The 18,577-nt window shown below is 38.7% G+C and overlaps 1 protein-coding gene across 5 annotated transcripts in view; it reads left to right on the forward strand.

The window, feature by feature from the left end:
* Window positions 1-1,075: 1,075 nt before the first annotated feature.
* The window catches only part of trpm6 (transient receptor potential cation channel, subfamily M, member 6), a 183,008-nt gene continuing 165,506 nt past the window's right edge, over window positions 1,076-18,577 (forward strand). For 3 of the 5 annotated variants that reach the window (XM_087997903.1, XM_087997910.1, XM_087997908.1), the window contains exons 1-2: window positions 3,681-4,077; window positions 15,518-15,597. In XM_087997903.1, coding sequence (XP_087854029.1) covers window positions 4,060-4,077; window positions 15,518-15,597 — 98 coding nt within the window. In that variant the 5' untranslated portion in view covers window positions 3,681-4,059. Of the gene's footprint in view, window positions 1,204-3,680; window positions 4,078-15,517; window positions 15,598-18,577 lie in introns of those variants that run through there. The other 2 variants (XM_043712201.2, XM_043712194.2) reach the window with 2 other exon arrangements.

Below are 18,577 nucleotides of genomic sequence, written 5' to 3' on the forward strand. Positions count from 1 at the left end.
CCGAATAGCTCAAATCCTCCAATCCTGGCAACATCCTTGTAAATCTTTTCTGAACCCTTTCAAGTTTCACAACATCTTTCCAATAGGAAGAAGGCCAGAATTGCACATAATATTCCAACAGTGGTCTAACCCATGTCCTGTACAGCCACAACATGACCTCCCAACTCCTGTACTCAATACTCTGACCAATAAAGGAAAGCATACCAAACGCCTTCTTCATTATCCTATTAACTACGACTCTACTTTCAAAGAGCTATAAACCTGCACTCCAAGGTCTCTTTGTACAGCAACATTCCCCAGGATCTTACCACTAAGTGTATAAGTCCTGCAAAGATTTGCTTTCCCAAAATGCAGCACCTTACATTTATCCAAATTAAACTCCATCTGCCACTCCTCAGCCCATTGGCCCATCTGATCAAGATCCTGTTGTACTCTGAGGTAACTTTCTTCGCTGCCCACTACACCTCCAATTTTGGTGTCATCTTGATTAGATTAGAGTACCTACAGTATGGAAACAGGCCCTTCAGCCCAACGAGTCCACATCTACCCTCCGAAGAGTAGCCAACCCAGCCCCATTCCCCTACCCTTTATTTACCCTTGACTAATGCATCTAACACAATAGGCAATTTAACATGGCCAATTCACCTGACCTGCACATCGTTTTGGATCGTTTAAGAAAACCGGTGCACCCGGAAGAAACCCATGCAGACATGGGGCGAATGTGCAAACTCCACACAACATTGTTAAATTATAATTTACTGTAATTATGTAATGAATGAAATTAACACCAGGTCCACTTTGCTACGTTGTGGATTCCAGAATAAATCAGTTTGGGTGTGATTCTCCAGACAGGCTCTAGGTGGCATGCCGCAAATAGTTCAATGCACGGTATCTTTAAACTTTTGTGAAATTATGGTTCCCGGAAAAGCCTTTGGGCTTTGAGGGAGAAATCTTAAGTCACCGGACTGATGCCATTAAAAATACCTGCCCTTATGTTTTGCAACTCATAGTGCGCCGCCTTCTTTGTGTTTAAGTTGACAAAGCACTTGCTTTGTGCTCATTTTACAATGATCGCTGTATTCTTCGAATGCTGAAATTCCTGATTTGAAAATTGGCTGTGTGAATCAGAACGGCACACTGGTCTTTCAGGTTAATGACCAAAGCACATTCATGTTTGAATTTTAGTTTGTGCAGTTACACATGGTGAGTTTTAAAATTCTTGTTCAACTTGATAGTGAAGGTCCAGGCTGTTGGTAACATTGGAGGAATAAGCTGGATTGATTTTTTTAAAAACAGAATTTCATATTTTATTCTGCAGTGTTACTTCGACAATTATGCTTCATTACGAAGGCAATTTATTAACAATTTAATGCAACAATTATCTTCATAGAACAAATAGCTGTCTTTAGATGTGGCTTCTTGGACAGTCATATTTTGGGTTTATTAAAAACACAATTTTGTGGTTTAGAAATTCAATTATATTCGTTGTCACTTTTTTTGAATTTAGATTGATGCAAATTGTACTTTTGTGTTTGTGGTAAAGTCAATGTCAACAAATCTCCATTGTTCTCCAAATCTCCAAAGTTCTCCATTGTGACATCTGAAATATAAATGTGGCATTTGCATCAATCAAAATGAGGTGAAAATAAATACTGGGAAACCATCAATACTCATTACTGGTAGAGTGCACACAAAATACAAATATATTTACAGCTGAAAACCAAAATAAACCCCACAGCTCTTTTTTCATACAATGTATCCCTAAAGTTTTATTGTCCTGAAATGAAAGTTCCGGTTTTAATTTGTAAAGAAGAACCTTTTATTCTCTGTCTTAGATTCTTTATTCTTGCACACTGTTACCTTGACCAAGCGCTATAAAAGTTGTGAAACCAATCGGTTATGATCCAACCAGTGATGATGTACTTTCCCAATACTTTCAGGCTATCAAAAACACATTGAATTATGAAATAGTCTGCTGAGAACATTTTTTAAATGAATCTGTCTAAAACACTGAATCAAAACTCTTTTCTCCAATATTAATGTATTTTAGTAAGATTTTCTTATTGGTAGGCAAGTTCTAGTCGGAGAAAGAGAAATTGGAAGGTCTGATGAAGAGTCACTCGACTCAATGTTAATTTTGCCTTCTCTCCACTGATACTGGCAGACCTGCTGAGTTTCTCCAGCTATTTGTTTTTGTTGGGAGATCTGTTGAAATGCTAGATTTTGAAAAGAGTTTAATGGACATTTGAAACATAATGATCACTTGATATTTGATATTATCTGAGAGAAAGAAACATGATCTAATTCAAGATACTTAGCAACATTAGCGATGGCACAGAGTTCCTTTGTTCACTGACTTTGATTAGATTTTAGGAAACTATGCATGCGCATAGACAAAGCGCTGAGGGTGGAAGCTACGATACCATATTGTTATTACAATCTGGTTGGATGGAATTTATTGATTTGAATATTGGGTTTACCACCCTTTTACTATTGATTTGTTCATAGAATACTGTAGATTTTCTCTTTGTGCCTAATTGTCTCCTAAGTTCTCTTATTTTTGTTTTTTCACCTCCCTTCTGAGTCTTCTGTATTCAGGTTGGGCGCAATTGTATTTAGTATCTGGCACTCTTCTAAGCACATTTTTGTACTTTAACTTGCTTTCTGTCTCCTTTGTCATTCCAGGAAGCTCTGATTTACTTATTGTACTTTATTTCCTTTTGAGAGAATACACCTTGACTGTGCTCAGTTTATCTTGTCATTGAAGTAATTGATGGTTCACTTTCTGATTCTCCTGTTTGTTTTTAAATGCTTATCACTCGCACCCTCATTCACTACCACTAGCTCAATCAATTTACGAGTAAACAAAGTGTAAAAGTGCTATGGGGATCTCTTGATATATTCTTCCTAAAGTCTTGTGGAAAGAATCTTGATTTCTGATTAATGTCATTTTTTTACTTAATGTTGTAAGCCAGATGTTCCAACAGGTTAATAATTCAGGTTTGATTCATTAGTTTTATTCTCATCCCTTTTTTTCAATTATTCATTCACTTGCCTTTATAAACTATTTTCAATTCTGTACTGACCCTTGTAAATTCCTAACAGTCCTCTTTGTAAAAATAAAATCCTAATCTATCTCTCTGTTATTTTGCAGATGATCCTAAAAACCTTATGCATCACCGAAAGAACCTGTCATTGTTTTCCCTCCTGATATACTATAACGTTATAATTATAATTTACAAAGAACTGTCAAGTGTGTTGAGTTTGCACGTTCTCCCCGTGTCTGCGTGGGTTTCCTCTGGGTGCTCCGGTTTCCTCCCGCAGTCCAAAGATGTGCAAGTCGGGTGAATTGGCCATGTTGTTAACCATAGTGTTAGGTACATTAGTCAGAGGGAAATGGGTCTGGGTGGGTTACTCTTCGGAGGGTTGGTGTGGACTTGTTGGGCCGAAGGGCCTGTTTCCACACTGTAGGGAATCTAATTTAAGTCTAAACAAAACTATAAGGGTTCTTACCATTTTCTGTATTTAGTTTAATGGTCTCTGAATTAAGTTACAATTACACAACTGGTTTGTCTGACACATGTTAAGTCTATTCCTAATATTTTTTGAAGGAATATATGACACATGTAGAGAATGAAACTTTAATATGGTGTGCAGTTTTTAAAAAAAATAAAATATTCACTCGGGTCACAGTAGAGCCAAGATTGTACCATTATTTGTTGATGCCAAGACGACAGGTTTTCCAAGTACATTATTTATTGAAGGTTGCATGGTAAAATTAGTTTGCAGATTCACTGAGTCATAATCTGAAAATACAATTATATTTACATCAGAGTAGGAACTGGGTAAGTGTCAGATCGCCACCGCCGGAGTTCAAGGATCAGTGTAGTGCAGTCAGCCTTGGTTAATCTTGAAGGTGTCATTTTTACCGTGGCACTGTGCAGCTCTGAAGGCATTCTTCTGCTTTCCAATGCTTTGGAAGTCTACAAAGTTTCATTTTTGCTACAAAGTCATCAGAAGGTATCCCTGTTCCCTTCCAAGCAGACGACGGCAAGTTAAATGAAGGTTCAGCTTAAGGTACCAAATCTTGTCATGACCTGGAAAACCAGTGCACATCCGTCTTGTATTTGAGTTGCAACAATCTTAAAACAAAGTTTATAATTAATTTTAAACAGTAGTGCAGTGCAGTGCAGTGACACAGGTCGCAGTGTTTGTAGAAAGTGTAAAACTATTCATGGGTTCTCTTTTAATACTTAACTTGCACGCGGTTTATCTTCTACGATGCCAAAGTCCACTTCTTGACGCTGAAACAGTCCAACAGCTTAACTTCTTACCAATAGAACAAGTAAACAAGAGGTAGACTGCAATGGGCTGCCGGAAACAAACGATGCATTTCTGTAGAAAATAATATATTTTATGCAATTATTAGTGCGGTGTAATGATATGTGAGTTTTTACTTGTGGCTTGCGAGCATGTGTGGATAGAAATCAATTACATTGTGCACTCGTTTAAGGTCCACTGTGTAAATCAGATGCTAGTTTATTTGTGTAAACAGATGCATAAAGAGTTAGAATATATTCTCTGAATAATATTATTCCTTTTATTAAAAAGAAGCCTAGATTTCAAATGGCCAGATAAAATTACATGATTGCAAATCAGAGGATTAAAGCAAATTGTAAATTTATTTATTGCCATTACTTTCAAATCTTGGTCAATATTTACAGAAACGTTCATGCAAAGAATTTTTTGACACAATCTGGTGAGACTTTACATCAAGGGCCACCTAACTCATGAACTTCATTGTTGTTAAAAATGTTGATGATTAACATGAGGCTTGCCCATTTTAACCTGAGAAGAGGAAGTAATATTTGACTGAATCGGTTATTGGAGAATACAATATATTGGGCCACATTTCTGGAAAATTTCGTCCTGCTCATTTGATAAAGTGCTGGAAGGCCATTCCTGTCTTTATGATTAAAATACTGGTGACCACTTTGGAGGAAACTTTTAAAAAGTTATTTAAGGTCCTGGGGTTAGGTGAGTGAGTTTAACTCTGGCTCCTCATTACTTTGTGTAAGAAAAATACAAAGACAAAATTAGCCTTGTATTTTCAGCTTGGATTTTACTTTTTATTAGCTGTCATGTATTTGGCTGCAGTTACCATTAAACAAATAGAGAATATTTTTCATTGATGTTTCATTTTTCCATGTAGTAACATAGTAACATATCTAGGTATTCGGTAATTGGGTAATTGAGAAATCATGATGGCTGGTGTTGAAATATGAAAACAATACAAATAAGACATATAATAATTTATAGACAATCATTAAATAAACATCCAGTATTAAATAATAAAAGGATTACATGATTGAGAGTATTTCAGGATACAAATAATTACAAAATGTTGTAATACTCACATTTCCTTAACTTACCAAATAATAACGAAATGTCCTCTGCACATTGCATTTATATTAACCTCTATAGATTATTTGTTTCAAGTTGATTGTTTAAATTCTGAATTATTTTCATCATATTATTGAGTTTCATAACATGGGATTTGGACTGTCTATAGTTTATTTTTCTACTGTAAGGCTTATGCCCGAAACGTCGATTCTCCTGTTCCTTAGATGCTGCCTGACCTGCTGCACTTTTCCAGCAACACATTTTCAGCTCTGATCTCCAGCATCTGCAGCCCTCACTTTCTCCTGCTTAGGGGTAAACACATGTTTGTGAAAGATACAAAGTTGCCCGGTTACATAATGTAAATAACCTGAACTAGCAAGTTAAATACATCTTCAACTGCTTATGCTGGTGAATGAATATGAAGTTTATAAATTCTTAATGGTAATAAATCATTATTCTGAAAAATACTTCATCTGTGCTTCAGTCCAGCACTGACAGCAGACTCTAATCTCCATAACTTCTGAAGAGTGAAACTGTTCACTTCCACCTAAAAAGAAATGGCTTAATGAACAAATTGACTAATGAGAAGATGTAATTTGATCTTGCGTCTTCCTTTCAGAAAATTGTTTGCAGCTTTTTGGCTTGTTTCATTGGTTCACAGTTTGCTTTCTTCATTGGGGAGGTAAAGCTCAGACAATGATTTGAAATAGTCATTTAATTTTCACTCAAAGCTTCTGTAAAAGGATTTCACCAAACACTGACCCTGAACTTTCTCGCTCCTAACTATGGTGCTTCACTGTGTGGAAAATGGGCTTCGATTTACCAAACTAAAATAAAGAAATATGGATGCTATAGAACTGAAATAAAAACAGAAATTTCTGTAGAAACGTCGTAGGTCTGCAGCATCTGTGGTGAGAAAGCAGAGTTAATGTTTCGGGTTCATTGTCCCCTCTTCATAGAGTTATAGAGATGTACAGCACAGAAACAGACCCTTCGGTCCAACTTGTCTATGCTGACCAGATATCCTAACCTAATCTAGTCCCATTTGCCAGCACTTGGCCCATATTCCTCTTAACCCTTCCTGTTCATATACCCATCCAGATGCCTTTTAAATGCTGCAATTGTACGATGCTCCACCACTTCCTTTGGCAGCTCATTCCATACACGCACCACCCTCTGTGTGAAATAGTTGGTCTTAGGTCCCTTCTATATCTTTCCCCTGTCACACTAAACCTATTCCCTCTAGTTCTGGACCCCCCATCCCCAGGGAAAAAGACTTTGCCTATTTATTCTATCCATGCCCCTCATGATTTTATAAACCTTTACAAGGTCATCCCTCAGCTGCAGGGCTCCAGGGAAAACAGCCCCAGCCTGTTCAGCCTCTCCCTATAGCTTAAATCCTCCAACCCTGGCAACATCCTATTAAATCTTTTCTGAACCCTTTCAAGTTTCACAACATTCTGCTGATAGTAAGGAGACCAGAACTGCATGCAGTATTCCAACAGTGGCCTAATCAATGTCCTGTACGGCGGCAACATGACCTCCCAACTCCAATACTCTGACCAATAAAGGAAAGCATAACAAATGCCTTCTTCACTAACTATCTACCTGTGACTCTACTTTCAAGGAGCTATGTACCTGCACTCCAAGGTCTCTTTGTTCAGCAACACTCCCCAAGACCTTACCATTAAGTGTGTAAGTCCTGCTACGATTTCCTTTTCCAAAATGCAGCACCTCACATTTATCTAAATTAAACTCCACCTGACACTCAGCCCATTGGCTCACCTGACCAAGATGCCATTGTAATCTGAGGTAACCTTCTTCGCTGTCCACTATACCTCCAATTTTGGTGTCATCTGCAAACTTATAACTATACCCCTATGTTCACTTCCACATCATTTATATAAATGACGAAAAGCAGTGGACCCAGCATTGATCCTTGTGGCACACCACTGGTCACAGCCTCCAGTCTGAAAAGCAAGTTCTATGGAAGAATTTCCTGATTTGAAACATTAACTCTGCTTTTTCTCAACAGAATCTGCCAAACCTGCTGAGATTCTCCAGAAATCTCTGTTTTTCACTATGATTTATTAAAGCTGGAATGTTCCTGAAGGCTCAGACTGTGGCAGGTTTCTCCTGTGGATAATGGCCACATCCCACAGAGATGTTGCATTTTAAAAGGTGGAGGGTTAACCAGGATGACATCATATTCTACATTTCCTTCTGATTCCACTTCTTGAACTCTTTGTGATTTGGAATCTGGCAAGATAATGGCATCCAATTGTACGAAGTAGTATAAGTGGGATCTACAGGGATGGTGCAAATGAGATCACAAGGCCAGAACACAATGGCGGGTGACAGTAAAATTGACTGATATAGGAACAGGAGAAGACAGTTTCTCCCATTGAATTTGTTCTGCTACTCAATAAGGTCACAGCTAATCTATGGGCTAACTCCATATGCCCACCTTTGCCCAATCTTAATACTTATGGTTAAAAACATCCATCAAACTCAGGTTCAGAATTAATACTGATCAAGCAGCAATTGCCATTTGTGAAAGAGTATTCCAAACTTCTGCCACTCTTTTTGTATAGAAATGTTTTCAATGAACTCTTGAAATTTCTGATGAGTTTATAGGCTATGCCTCTTAATCCTTCCCAACTGGATGGGTTAATTTCCCACCATTCCCCTATTTGTTCTGCTCAATATTTTGAAAACGTTGATCAAACCACTGTTATTCCATGTAAATTCCAGAATTACTAAAACCCTTCCTTGTTTAATCTGCTGCCCTAAAGTAAACATTGGAAGTTATACATAATTCTGTTCAATCTACAATGCAATTGCTCCAAGGACAATAAATATATCCGTATTAAGGTGGAGTGTTCAGAACATCTCAAAATACTCCATGTGTCAACTGCCAAGGCTTCTATACCTGAGGTACTTCTACCTGCTTGTAATCTAGACCTTAGATGTAAAGGCCAGCACCCTATTAGTTATTTTGATTATTTTCTGTACCTCCTCATAACTTTGTAAGGGGTTATGTAGCCAGATCACCAAGATACTTTGGATCACAACTGTTTCCAGCTATTTGCTTTTTCTTTTAATCCACTCATGGGACATGGGCATCACTGGCTGGTCAGCATTTATTCACCATCCCTAGTTAGTCTTGAGAAGGTACTGGTGAGCTGCCTTCTTGAACCGCTGCATTCCATGTGCTGCAAGTGGACTCACAATGCCCTTAGGGAATTCCAGGATTTTGACCTAATGACAGTGAAGGACTGGCATTATTTTTCCAAGTCAGGATGGTGAGTGTCTTGGAGGGGAACTTGCAGGTGGTCAGCTTCCCATGTATCTGCTGCCCTTCTTTTAGATTGAAGTAGTCATGGGTTTGGAAGGAACTATCTAAGGATCTTTGGTGAATTCCTGCAGTGTACACATTGCTGCTACTAAGCATAAGTGGTTGAGGGGATGGATGCATGTGGATGTGGTTTCAATCAAGCAGGTTGCTTTGTCCTGAATGCTGTCAATCTTCTTGAATTTTATTGGAGCTGCACCCAGCCAGTTTGGGTTCATTCAGGGCCTCTCAGCTCCTGATCTCATTACAGCCTTAGTTCAAACATGAGAAAAAGAGCTAAATTCCAGAAACTGTATTCTGATCTTTTCTTTTTATGTTCAATTAGATGACTTCAAGTTTGCATCCTTTTGAAAGACACGTGCGACTATTTTGGTTATCTATCAATAATCAATAAAGTAATATTGAATTCTGTTAACATGTCTTTGTAATTTTATATAGCTTACTATCATATCGTCAACAACTTTGAAGACAGATACAATATTGAAAATCCAGCGATCCACTTAACCAACATTTATCAAAGCTGGAATTTTCTTCTCTCTAGACACCTGGGTGCTGGCCACAGGAGACCATTCTTAATCTGATCCCAGAAAATTGAATAAGTCAAAGTTTTGCACAGGCAAGATCTGAGTGCATGGCAATGCTTAAAGTTCTACCTCCCCACCTTCAACCCATCCCATACAAGCCCTCCCTATTCTCTGAATGCAAAATGGCTTGTATTTGAAAATCCAAGAAAATCCAATGCTTCGTACAATTTTAGTCCCAAAAGAATCCTCATCTAAGCCATTGACACAAATCCCAGGAGGAAACCACAAGTTACTTCTCACCAATTAGATTATCTTCCCATAACTTCCCATCCTCCATTCTACAGTGCTTAGTCAATTTACTAACCAAGTTAATAATTTTCCTTCACTGAAATCCTTGATGTTCAATATTAGCCAACAATCTCTTGAGATATTTTGTCAAATACCCTTTGAAAGCCCATATAAGTTGCACTTATTGACATTGCCCTATCTCCTCTTCAGCTCATCAACCAATTTATTGATTTAAATGTTATTTTAAGTCCAACCCTATTGTGTTATCCTCACATCATTGCTGAATGCTGCAACTTATTCTTCCTAAGAGCATATCCAAGGCGAGCTGATATCGCCATGATTAAGTGATGTAACTACAAATTAAAGATTAGTATTTTATCATCTGAAAGACTTTTCCTAGTTGGGTGGTGGGTATTGGAACTGCTGGCAGAGACCAAGTGCAGCAATGGGATGAGAAAACGAAGGCTTGGAGGATTGGTGGGATAGGCAACCTGGGAAATTATAATGAGAACAAGACTGAACATACAAGCAACAAAGTTCAGGGAGCCGAGCCTTATGCCCACATACAGAGATATGGAACTGGAGTGATGGCAGTTTAGTGTCTGTGACAATGATTGGTACTGTCTTGAACTCCAAGATTTCTTTACATTGCAGGAGAAATTTAATCACCTCACTTTGTTCATTAATCTCATGCTACCACGGAATAAGAGGTTAAAACGTAACAATAGGACAGGCTCTATTAAACACATTCTTGAATCCTGAGCTCAAGAATTCAAATTTCATGGGTCCCACTCTAAAAAGAATCATGCAGAATTGGTATTGCACTGCTATAAAGGATTCATATTTAATTTTATTTGAGAATTTGAGTTTTAAAAGAATGTAGAAAATGTTTTAAGTTATGTGGATATTTGGGTTGATCTTTTTAAAGAGGTAATTAACAGACAAGTCTGGGAATTCTCATGACTTTAGCTGATTAGTTGGATTCAATTAATTAGATATCGCCAGCTTGGGTTTTGTGGCTGCTTTATTCAGATATTGTTTTGGATGTCAATGCAGGAAACATCGACTGGGGAAAAGATTACGCTGATCATCTCTCTGTCTTTTCTCAAACACCCTTACTAAAAGTCCAATGTCAAACTTATTGTCCTCTTGAAGAATATATGACAGACTTCTTGATACTGTGATTCCTGAGCAAGTTTTGTCTGCCATGACCCCATGGACAACTGCTCATGTCTATTGCCTTATCTCAGTGTGACAGAATACTAGATCAACAGCCATCAAAACATTCTATGCCTCAGCCATTTATTCCTTCAAGAACAAACCCTCACTGGTCTAAAGTGAATTTCTGCTTAGAAAAATGTGTTTTCATCCCCCTTTATCTGGTATGTGTGCATAGAGGGTTAAACATGTACCTTTTCATATTACAAAGTGGGTGTAAACCCATTTTGAATCTTCAATGAATCAGTTTTGTTTTATAATAAATCAGTAATTTTGTGCTTGTTGAAGAAACTTGGCTGATGGATCTTTGTATTCTAAGTCTAATATAGAATAGTACATGAATGGTCAGATTGGGAATTGATCAACCCAATCAAATTGATGTTGTGACCTGTAACGTAGTGAAGCTGGAGGGAGACAACGTATCCCTCCCATCTCACTTGTAACAGCACTCACATGATACCACTGAAACTCAACCCCGAGGACCTGAGACAGGTAGCAGAGTGGAGAATGGTGGAGTCGGTGCATCCTCATTGCCAATATCCAAGAAAATTTGACACAATGCATTGCTACCTGGAGCAGATTATAGAGCCAAGAATATCTGTATCTGCCTCCAAAACACATTATGTATCCAAAGTCAATACTTTAACAACTAGTAGTAATGCCTTGAGGTATCATTTTGGGGAACAAATGTGATTGGTAACTGAGAGATTTCTCACAATATCCCAGGGTTTGCAGAATTTAACTGATGTCACTATCCTCTCTTTGACCAGTGAACAATCAGATCTAGAATCTTGTATAAATGTTGTGACTGGCACCTGCCTTCAACTTGCTTTCCCTTCTTTCGATCACATCTCGGGTGAATGCGACAGTTCACATTATTAGTTTCCATTAGCCAACAATCCCAGCCTAGGACATATGCATTTAGCAACTATCTTTTGCTTTTACATAGAAATAGAGAAAAATCACAGCACCAAAGAAGACAATCATTTGGCTATCAAGTTTGTGTCACTTGGAAAAGAATCCATACAACCCAATCACACCAGTAACTTTTGGTCCTGCAGAGTACAATACTATTTCTAAGTAACTTTTCAATCTGCTCAGTGAATTTCCTACTAAATCACTTCATTTACTTTAGAATTCCTGTAGTGTGGAAACAGGCCCTTTGGCCCAACAAGTCCACACTGACCCTCTGAAGAGCAACCCTCCCAGACTCATTCTCCTACCCTATATTTACCCCTGACTAATGCACCTAACCTACACATCCCTTAACACTATGGGCAATTTAGCATGGCCAATTTGCTTGACCTGCACATCTTTAGAGTGGGAGTAAACCCATGCAGACATGGGAAGAATGTGCAAACTCCACACAGTAGCTTGAGGTTGGAATCGTTCCTGGGTCCCTGGCACTTTGAGCCACCATGACACCCACCTGCTTATTTATGATCACACTGGTAGAACTTTATCAAACTTCTGCCAAAAACGATTATTAAGCCAATTGAAGTCAAAGTTGTTATGATAATTATTTTTCTAACATCTGCCCCTTCTCGAAGACGACAAACTCTTCTTAAGAGTAACTCATAGTGTATATGAGTTACAGAATGTATATTATGCCAACTTTAATATTGTAACAACAATTTATTGAAATGGAATGAAATTTACAAATATTGGACAACTAACAGATGTTCTTGCAATCTATCACTGATCTTATTGTTTCATGTTGAAGTTATAAATCCTCCTAAGTAACCATACAGTGTTTAATTAAACCATCATATAGCCCAGATTTGAACAATTAGTGATTGTGTGATCTCAATCAGTGGTTAGTTGTCCAATATTTGTAAATTTCATTCCATTTCAATAAATTGTCCTTACAAAACAGGTTCATTCTGGTGAAAGTCAAGATTCAGTTGTGGAATGCAGATATACCTGTATTTAAATGGAGGGAGGAAGGTTTAACCTTTTGCATTCAGAGTGCCCTTTGCAACTTTCAGTCCTTTTATGTAATAATCTCGCTCAAAGGTATGTTTGTATGAAACTCTGGATTTAACAAAATAGAAATGGGAATCTATGTATTCATACTGATGACTGAGAATTATGAGTACTAGCTACCTCCTTAACAAACGAATGTGGGTATATCTACTGTCCTGGAAGGGTTAAAACATATTTCTGGTTATGTCCTTGACACATTTATTTTTAACACAAATCTTGCAGATGTGAGGGTATGTAAAGCCTTTCCTTGTTTTTTTTCCCACATTCAGCTTTCCTGAAAGATATTTTGTGAAAGGCAAAAAGGGTAGAAACAGTTCTTTAGAAAATATTTATTTTTCTACTTCGGATTCCATGCTATTGTGTTGATCTGAACTCATAGGTGTGAAAACAAAGCAGTGCATTGCTGTTATGCTGTAAAGTTTGGCATTTCTCATGTTTGTGAGCGCTTTAAAAAACTTATTACTTTTTCAAGGATATAGGAAAATAATAAATTTGACTTTTTCAATCATTAAAATATGGTAAGTTACATTTTTTATGTAAGAAATATAAGACTAGTGTTGACAAGCAGCTTTTACTGATGTTAATGTATATGTTGTCTTGAGTGCTTTACTACTACTTTTGTAATTATATTTGCATTCATGCTGACTGTGAAATATAGCAAGTGGAATATTCAGTGATATATACACTGCTCTGATTGCTAGCTATAGTTTAACTTATTTTGACCAGATTTGTTTGCAGCAATTTTATTAGTGATTGTTTATCTACTTAATGTGATCACTTACAACATTTACTTTTGCACGATATTACAGTAAAATAGATTTCGACTGTGTTGGATAAAATACATAATGGTTTTTAAAAGTATTCAGGTTGTTCCTTGTAGAAAGAACACCGATTATGTGTTACTTATATCACATAATAGTGGTGGAAATAAAAACTGTAATCACTCAAGATTAGCATCAACCAGAGCGATACAACAGTTGGTGTTCTACAGTGTCATTACCAGCAGTTACCCTCCATGGCTGGCTCTATATGAAACATTAGTGCACTCAAGCTCAAATCAAGAACTTGGGCACATAGTTTATAAAGTACAGCATTCTATTGGATGAAATGTTAAATCTAGGCCCATTTACACTTTATTTGAAGAAGAACAATGAGTTCTTCTCACGTACTGGTCAATGACCTTCCTTCAATTCACACTTATAAAGAACCCAGATTATCTGATCATTCACTTTATTTGCTGGTTATGGAACCTTTTGTAGGATTACTGGCAACTATATTAGGCTATTAAACACCAGTAGTTGAATTTCAAATTAGGATATCCTGTGAATGGAATAAAAAGTGATATGAATTGTTGAAAAAAAAATGTTGTGAGAGCTTTTCACTTCTTATGTAGATGGGTGAAATGCTGGAGGAATGTAAAGTGGCAAATGTTCCTGTGTTCAAGAAAGGGTAAAAGGACATTTCTACTAAACTCAACATCAGTTGGTTAGTAAGATTTTAGAAACAATATGAGGGGAAAACATAATGCTTAGTTTTGAACTATTTAAAATGAGCTAGCATGGATGTTTAAAAGGTAGATCATGCTTTACTAATTTAAATTTTTTCATGAAGTGACAGAGAAAGTTGATAAAGGGGAAGCAATGGATGTTGTCTATGGAATTGAAGGTTCAGTGTCAGCTTGGATAACAAGATTGATCAAGGACAGAAAACCAGGAGCTATGGTAGAAGGTGTTTTTTCAGATGGGAGGAGTGTTTCTTTTGATACATGTACATTTCTTTGATATTGAAATAGCAAAGTATTCTGATGATACCAAATCTGGAGCTGACTGCTCCATAGGTGTTTAATGTTGCATCAAGTATTAATTAACTGAATTGAAACTCACTCATGAGGATGTCCTTCCTCAGTGCCACCAGCTACCCAACCATGTCATGAAATGATTGTATAGGATGGAAAATTAGCAAGTGATTTGTTTCTTAAGGTCTTTCTTGGAGCGAGAGTGGTCCTAAAACACTTCAGAGTAAACAAAATTTGATAGCAAGCCAGCTAAGGAGATCTCAGAGTAGATGACCAAGGGACTTAGAGGTAAACTTTAGGAATACATTAGAGGAAGAAAAACTGTTGGAAATATGGAAAGGTTTAGGGAAGGAATTCCAGAGGTTAGGGCCCTAACAACTGAATGTACAGCCTCCAGTGGTACAACTAGAATCAAAGGGTACCAATATTGAGGAAGGATTGCATACTGTAAGAGATTACAGAGATAGAGAGAACAAAACTTGCATTTCAGTACAGGGATGAGAATATTAAAACTGAGACACTGTCTCACTGTCTCACTGGGGTCCACAGTAGGTCCAGGGGGCACTCGGGTGATTCAGACTTGCAGTGAGTGAGAACACATGTGGCAGAATTTTGACTTCCACGTTTAAAGCTGGTAGAATGTGAGAGACCAGTCAGGATAGTGTTGAAATAATCAAATCTAGAGATTACATGGACAGAGACATAGATTTCAGCAGTAGGTGAGCTAAGACAAGGGCAGATTCACTAAACATTATGGAGGTAGGAAGAAAGAGTTTTTGGGGATGACCTAGGTATGAACTCAGCACCTGATGTTATACCAGAGTTAAGAACAGTCTGTACAAACTAGTGCATCTCATTAAATATAACAGAACGACCAAAATCAGTATTCAAATCCATTGAAATCCTACAATACAGAATAACTTGTTTGCATTCATTTCTTACTTCTAGGCGCAGAAATCATGGATTGAAGGGGTGTTCTATAAGCGCGAATGTGGAAAAATTATACCCAGTTCCAAAGATTCACACAGGTTAGTAGATACAAGTGTAACACATTCAAAAGGTTTGCAGGGACTCTTCTGAAATCTAGTTTTAGATTAGATTACATTACAGTGTGGAAACAGGCCCTTCGGCCCAACAAGTCCACACCGACCCGCCGAAGCGCAACCCACCCATACCCCTACATTTACCCCTTACCTAACACTACGGGCAATTTTAGCATGGCCAATTCACCTGACCTGCACATCTTTGGACTGTGGGAGGAAACCGGAGCACCGGAGGAAACCCACGCAGACACTGGGAGAACGTGCAAACTCCACACAGTCAGTCGCCTGAGGCGGGAATTGAACCCAGGTCTCTGGCGCTGTGAGGCAGCAGTGCTAACCACTGTGCCACCGTGCCGCCCACAATAATCATACTCCAGGGTATATTAAACATAACATTTTATTGCATCTCATTGATAATTATAATTTATATTTTTATTACTTTGATAAATAAACGTTGCAGCTCTCAGACTTATTGGTAGAGAGCCTTCTGTAATCAGCTCAAACCTGGTGCTTGAATACACGAGCAAGGAAAATGCTCATTAAATTGGAAATAGGCTGACCTCATAGAATATTCTTTCACTGTCCTGGATTAACTTTCAAGCAAGTTATTGGCAGGTTCATAAAGAGCCTGGAATGGGGTGTTACCCAATAATGAGAGGATCTGAAATACTGTGAGAATCAGAATGTTTCAAAATGTTAAAACGGTTGCAACTATGAGATAATCGATACATTAAAGGTGGAACGCTAATCCCTCAGGTGATGGGTTCAATCATCACTTCAGAAATTTGAGCACACTGTCCAAGCTAAAATTCTAGTGTGGGAGTGCTGCACTGTTGTAGATGATGTTTATAAATGAGATGTTAAGATGAAACAATGGAAAACACCCTTCAGCAAGTTTGTAGAACAGCAGGAGGGGTGCTCAGATTTTCGCACAGTCGTTCAGCTCTTTGCATTTGACCTCCCCCTGGCCCTGTTGGAGCTATTAGAAATTATTAGCACCATGGTGGATGCTTATTCTCCAGCTTGAGTGGCCTTGAGCAAGAGATTCCCATGTGACAGTGGGAATATTATGTTTTTTTCTCAGGGAGGCTTTGAGAATGTCCTTGAAGTATTTCCTCTGCCCACCAGCTAACTACTTGCTGTGATTAAGCTACAAGTAGGGAACTTATGTCAGGGATATGGATGATGTGGCCCACCCAATGCAGCAGAATGACCATTGAGTGCCCCAATACTGGGCACATTGGCCTGTGAGAGGATACTGATAAGGGAGCACCAACCTTGCATCTTATCAGACAGACAGAGGATACACTGGCACACTAGAGGCAATGTTGAAATTCATTGTCATTGTCAGCCTTCACTGAAAAGAGGCTCCCAAAGTATTAGAATTGATCCATAATATCTAGTAGCTAGCTGTGGATCTTGGTAGTTAGGTGGAGGTGTTGTATGGTGGGAGCAGATGGCTAGTTGATCTTTGTCTTCCGAATGTTTAAGTTATTGCCTGTTTTCTGATATGCCTCTGAGAATGTATCAATGATGGTTTGGAGCTCAGTCTTAAATGTGAGCATGTTGTCAGTGTATTGCAGCTTGATGGCAGATTGGGTTGGGCTTGGTTCTGGAGTGGAAGGGGACATACATTGAACAGTTCCCTGTTGTCCTGTGGAGAAGGCCCACTCCAGCTGAACCATGTTGTGACAAGGAAGATGGAGGAGACCATTGGTGTGTTGATTTCAAAATTGATTTTTAGACTGCCTTCATTTGCTCCTGCAACCGTATAACCTGACCTGCTCTCTTAAAGGGACAGCACACACATATCTATAGACATAATACTCCTTCCCCTTTATTTCAATACTTCCCTTAACACCTTTACTTGACCCCAGTTTGCCCACATCTGTGGTTTTTGTAGAATGTATGTGGGCTGCCAAATTTGAGGACAATGCTCGGTAGTACCTCCTAGTTGAGAGTCGTATGTCTTTGTCGGTCAAAAAAGGCCAAATATAAACATTGCTGCTGCTTTCTGCATTTTTCTTAAAATTGTCTTGCTGTGACAGTCATGTCCACTATTCCTTTTGTTGGACAGAATCCACATTGTGACTCTGCAAGGAGTTCTTTAGTCAATGGGAAGAGGTGTTCAAGGAGGAATCTTGCAATGACCTTCTCGGTGATGGAGAACTGGGATACCTCGCTGTGGTTACTGTATTCAGTCTGGTCTCCTTTGTTGGCAGTGGTCACATTGACAACATCTTGAAGACTTGCTGGCATCCTATCCTCCTTCCAAAGAGGGAGATGAGGTCATGTATTCATGCTGAGTGTACTTCTCCGCCATGTTTCAGAATTTCCAAAGGGATTCTGATTGGGTTAGTGGCATTGTTGGCGCTCAGCTCTTGTAAGTCATGTTACAAACAATCAACCTTATGTTGTGCTGAGATGGTGGAGGATAGATTGATGGGATGTAGTCGACGTCACTCAGATTAAAGTGGAGTCTCTTTTGAAGAAACCGCTTATCTCTCTGTTCATAATTCTCAGTAAGTTAGGTCCTTGTGGCCAGGCGCCAACTCGCAGACACCTTCACCTACAGCCCCCTTGATCACGACCCCACCTCCCATCACCAAACTATCATTTCCCAGACCACCCACAACCTCATCACCTCTGGGGATGTCCCATCCACAGCCTCCAACCTCATTGTCCGTGAACCCCCCACTGCCCGATTCTACCTCCTACTGAAGATTTACAAACCTGACTGCCCCGGTCAACCCATTGTCTCAGCCTGCACCACTGAACTCATCTCTTCCTACCTCGATACCGCCCTGTCCCGCTTAGTCCAGGAACTCCCCATCTACATTCGTGACACCACCCACGCCCTTCACCTCCTCCAAGATTTTCATTTCCCCAGCCCCCAACGCCTCACATTCACCATGGACGTACAGTCCCTGTACACATCGATCCATGACAACGAAGGTCTCCAAGC

Source organism: Chiloscyllium plagiosum, unplaced genomic scaffold, assembly GCF_037043375.1.
Source record: "Chiloscyllium plagiosum isolate Xiang-an unplaced genomic scaffold, Cpla_swu_hap1 HiC_scaffold_2, whole genome shotgun sequence".
In the NCBI taxonomy this organism is placed as follows: Eukaryota; Metazoa; Chordata; class Chondrichthyes; order Orectolobiformes; family Hemiscylliidae; genus Chiloscyllium; species Chiloscyllium plagiosum.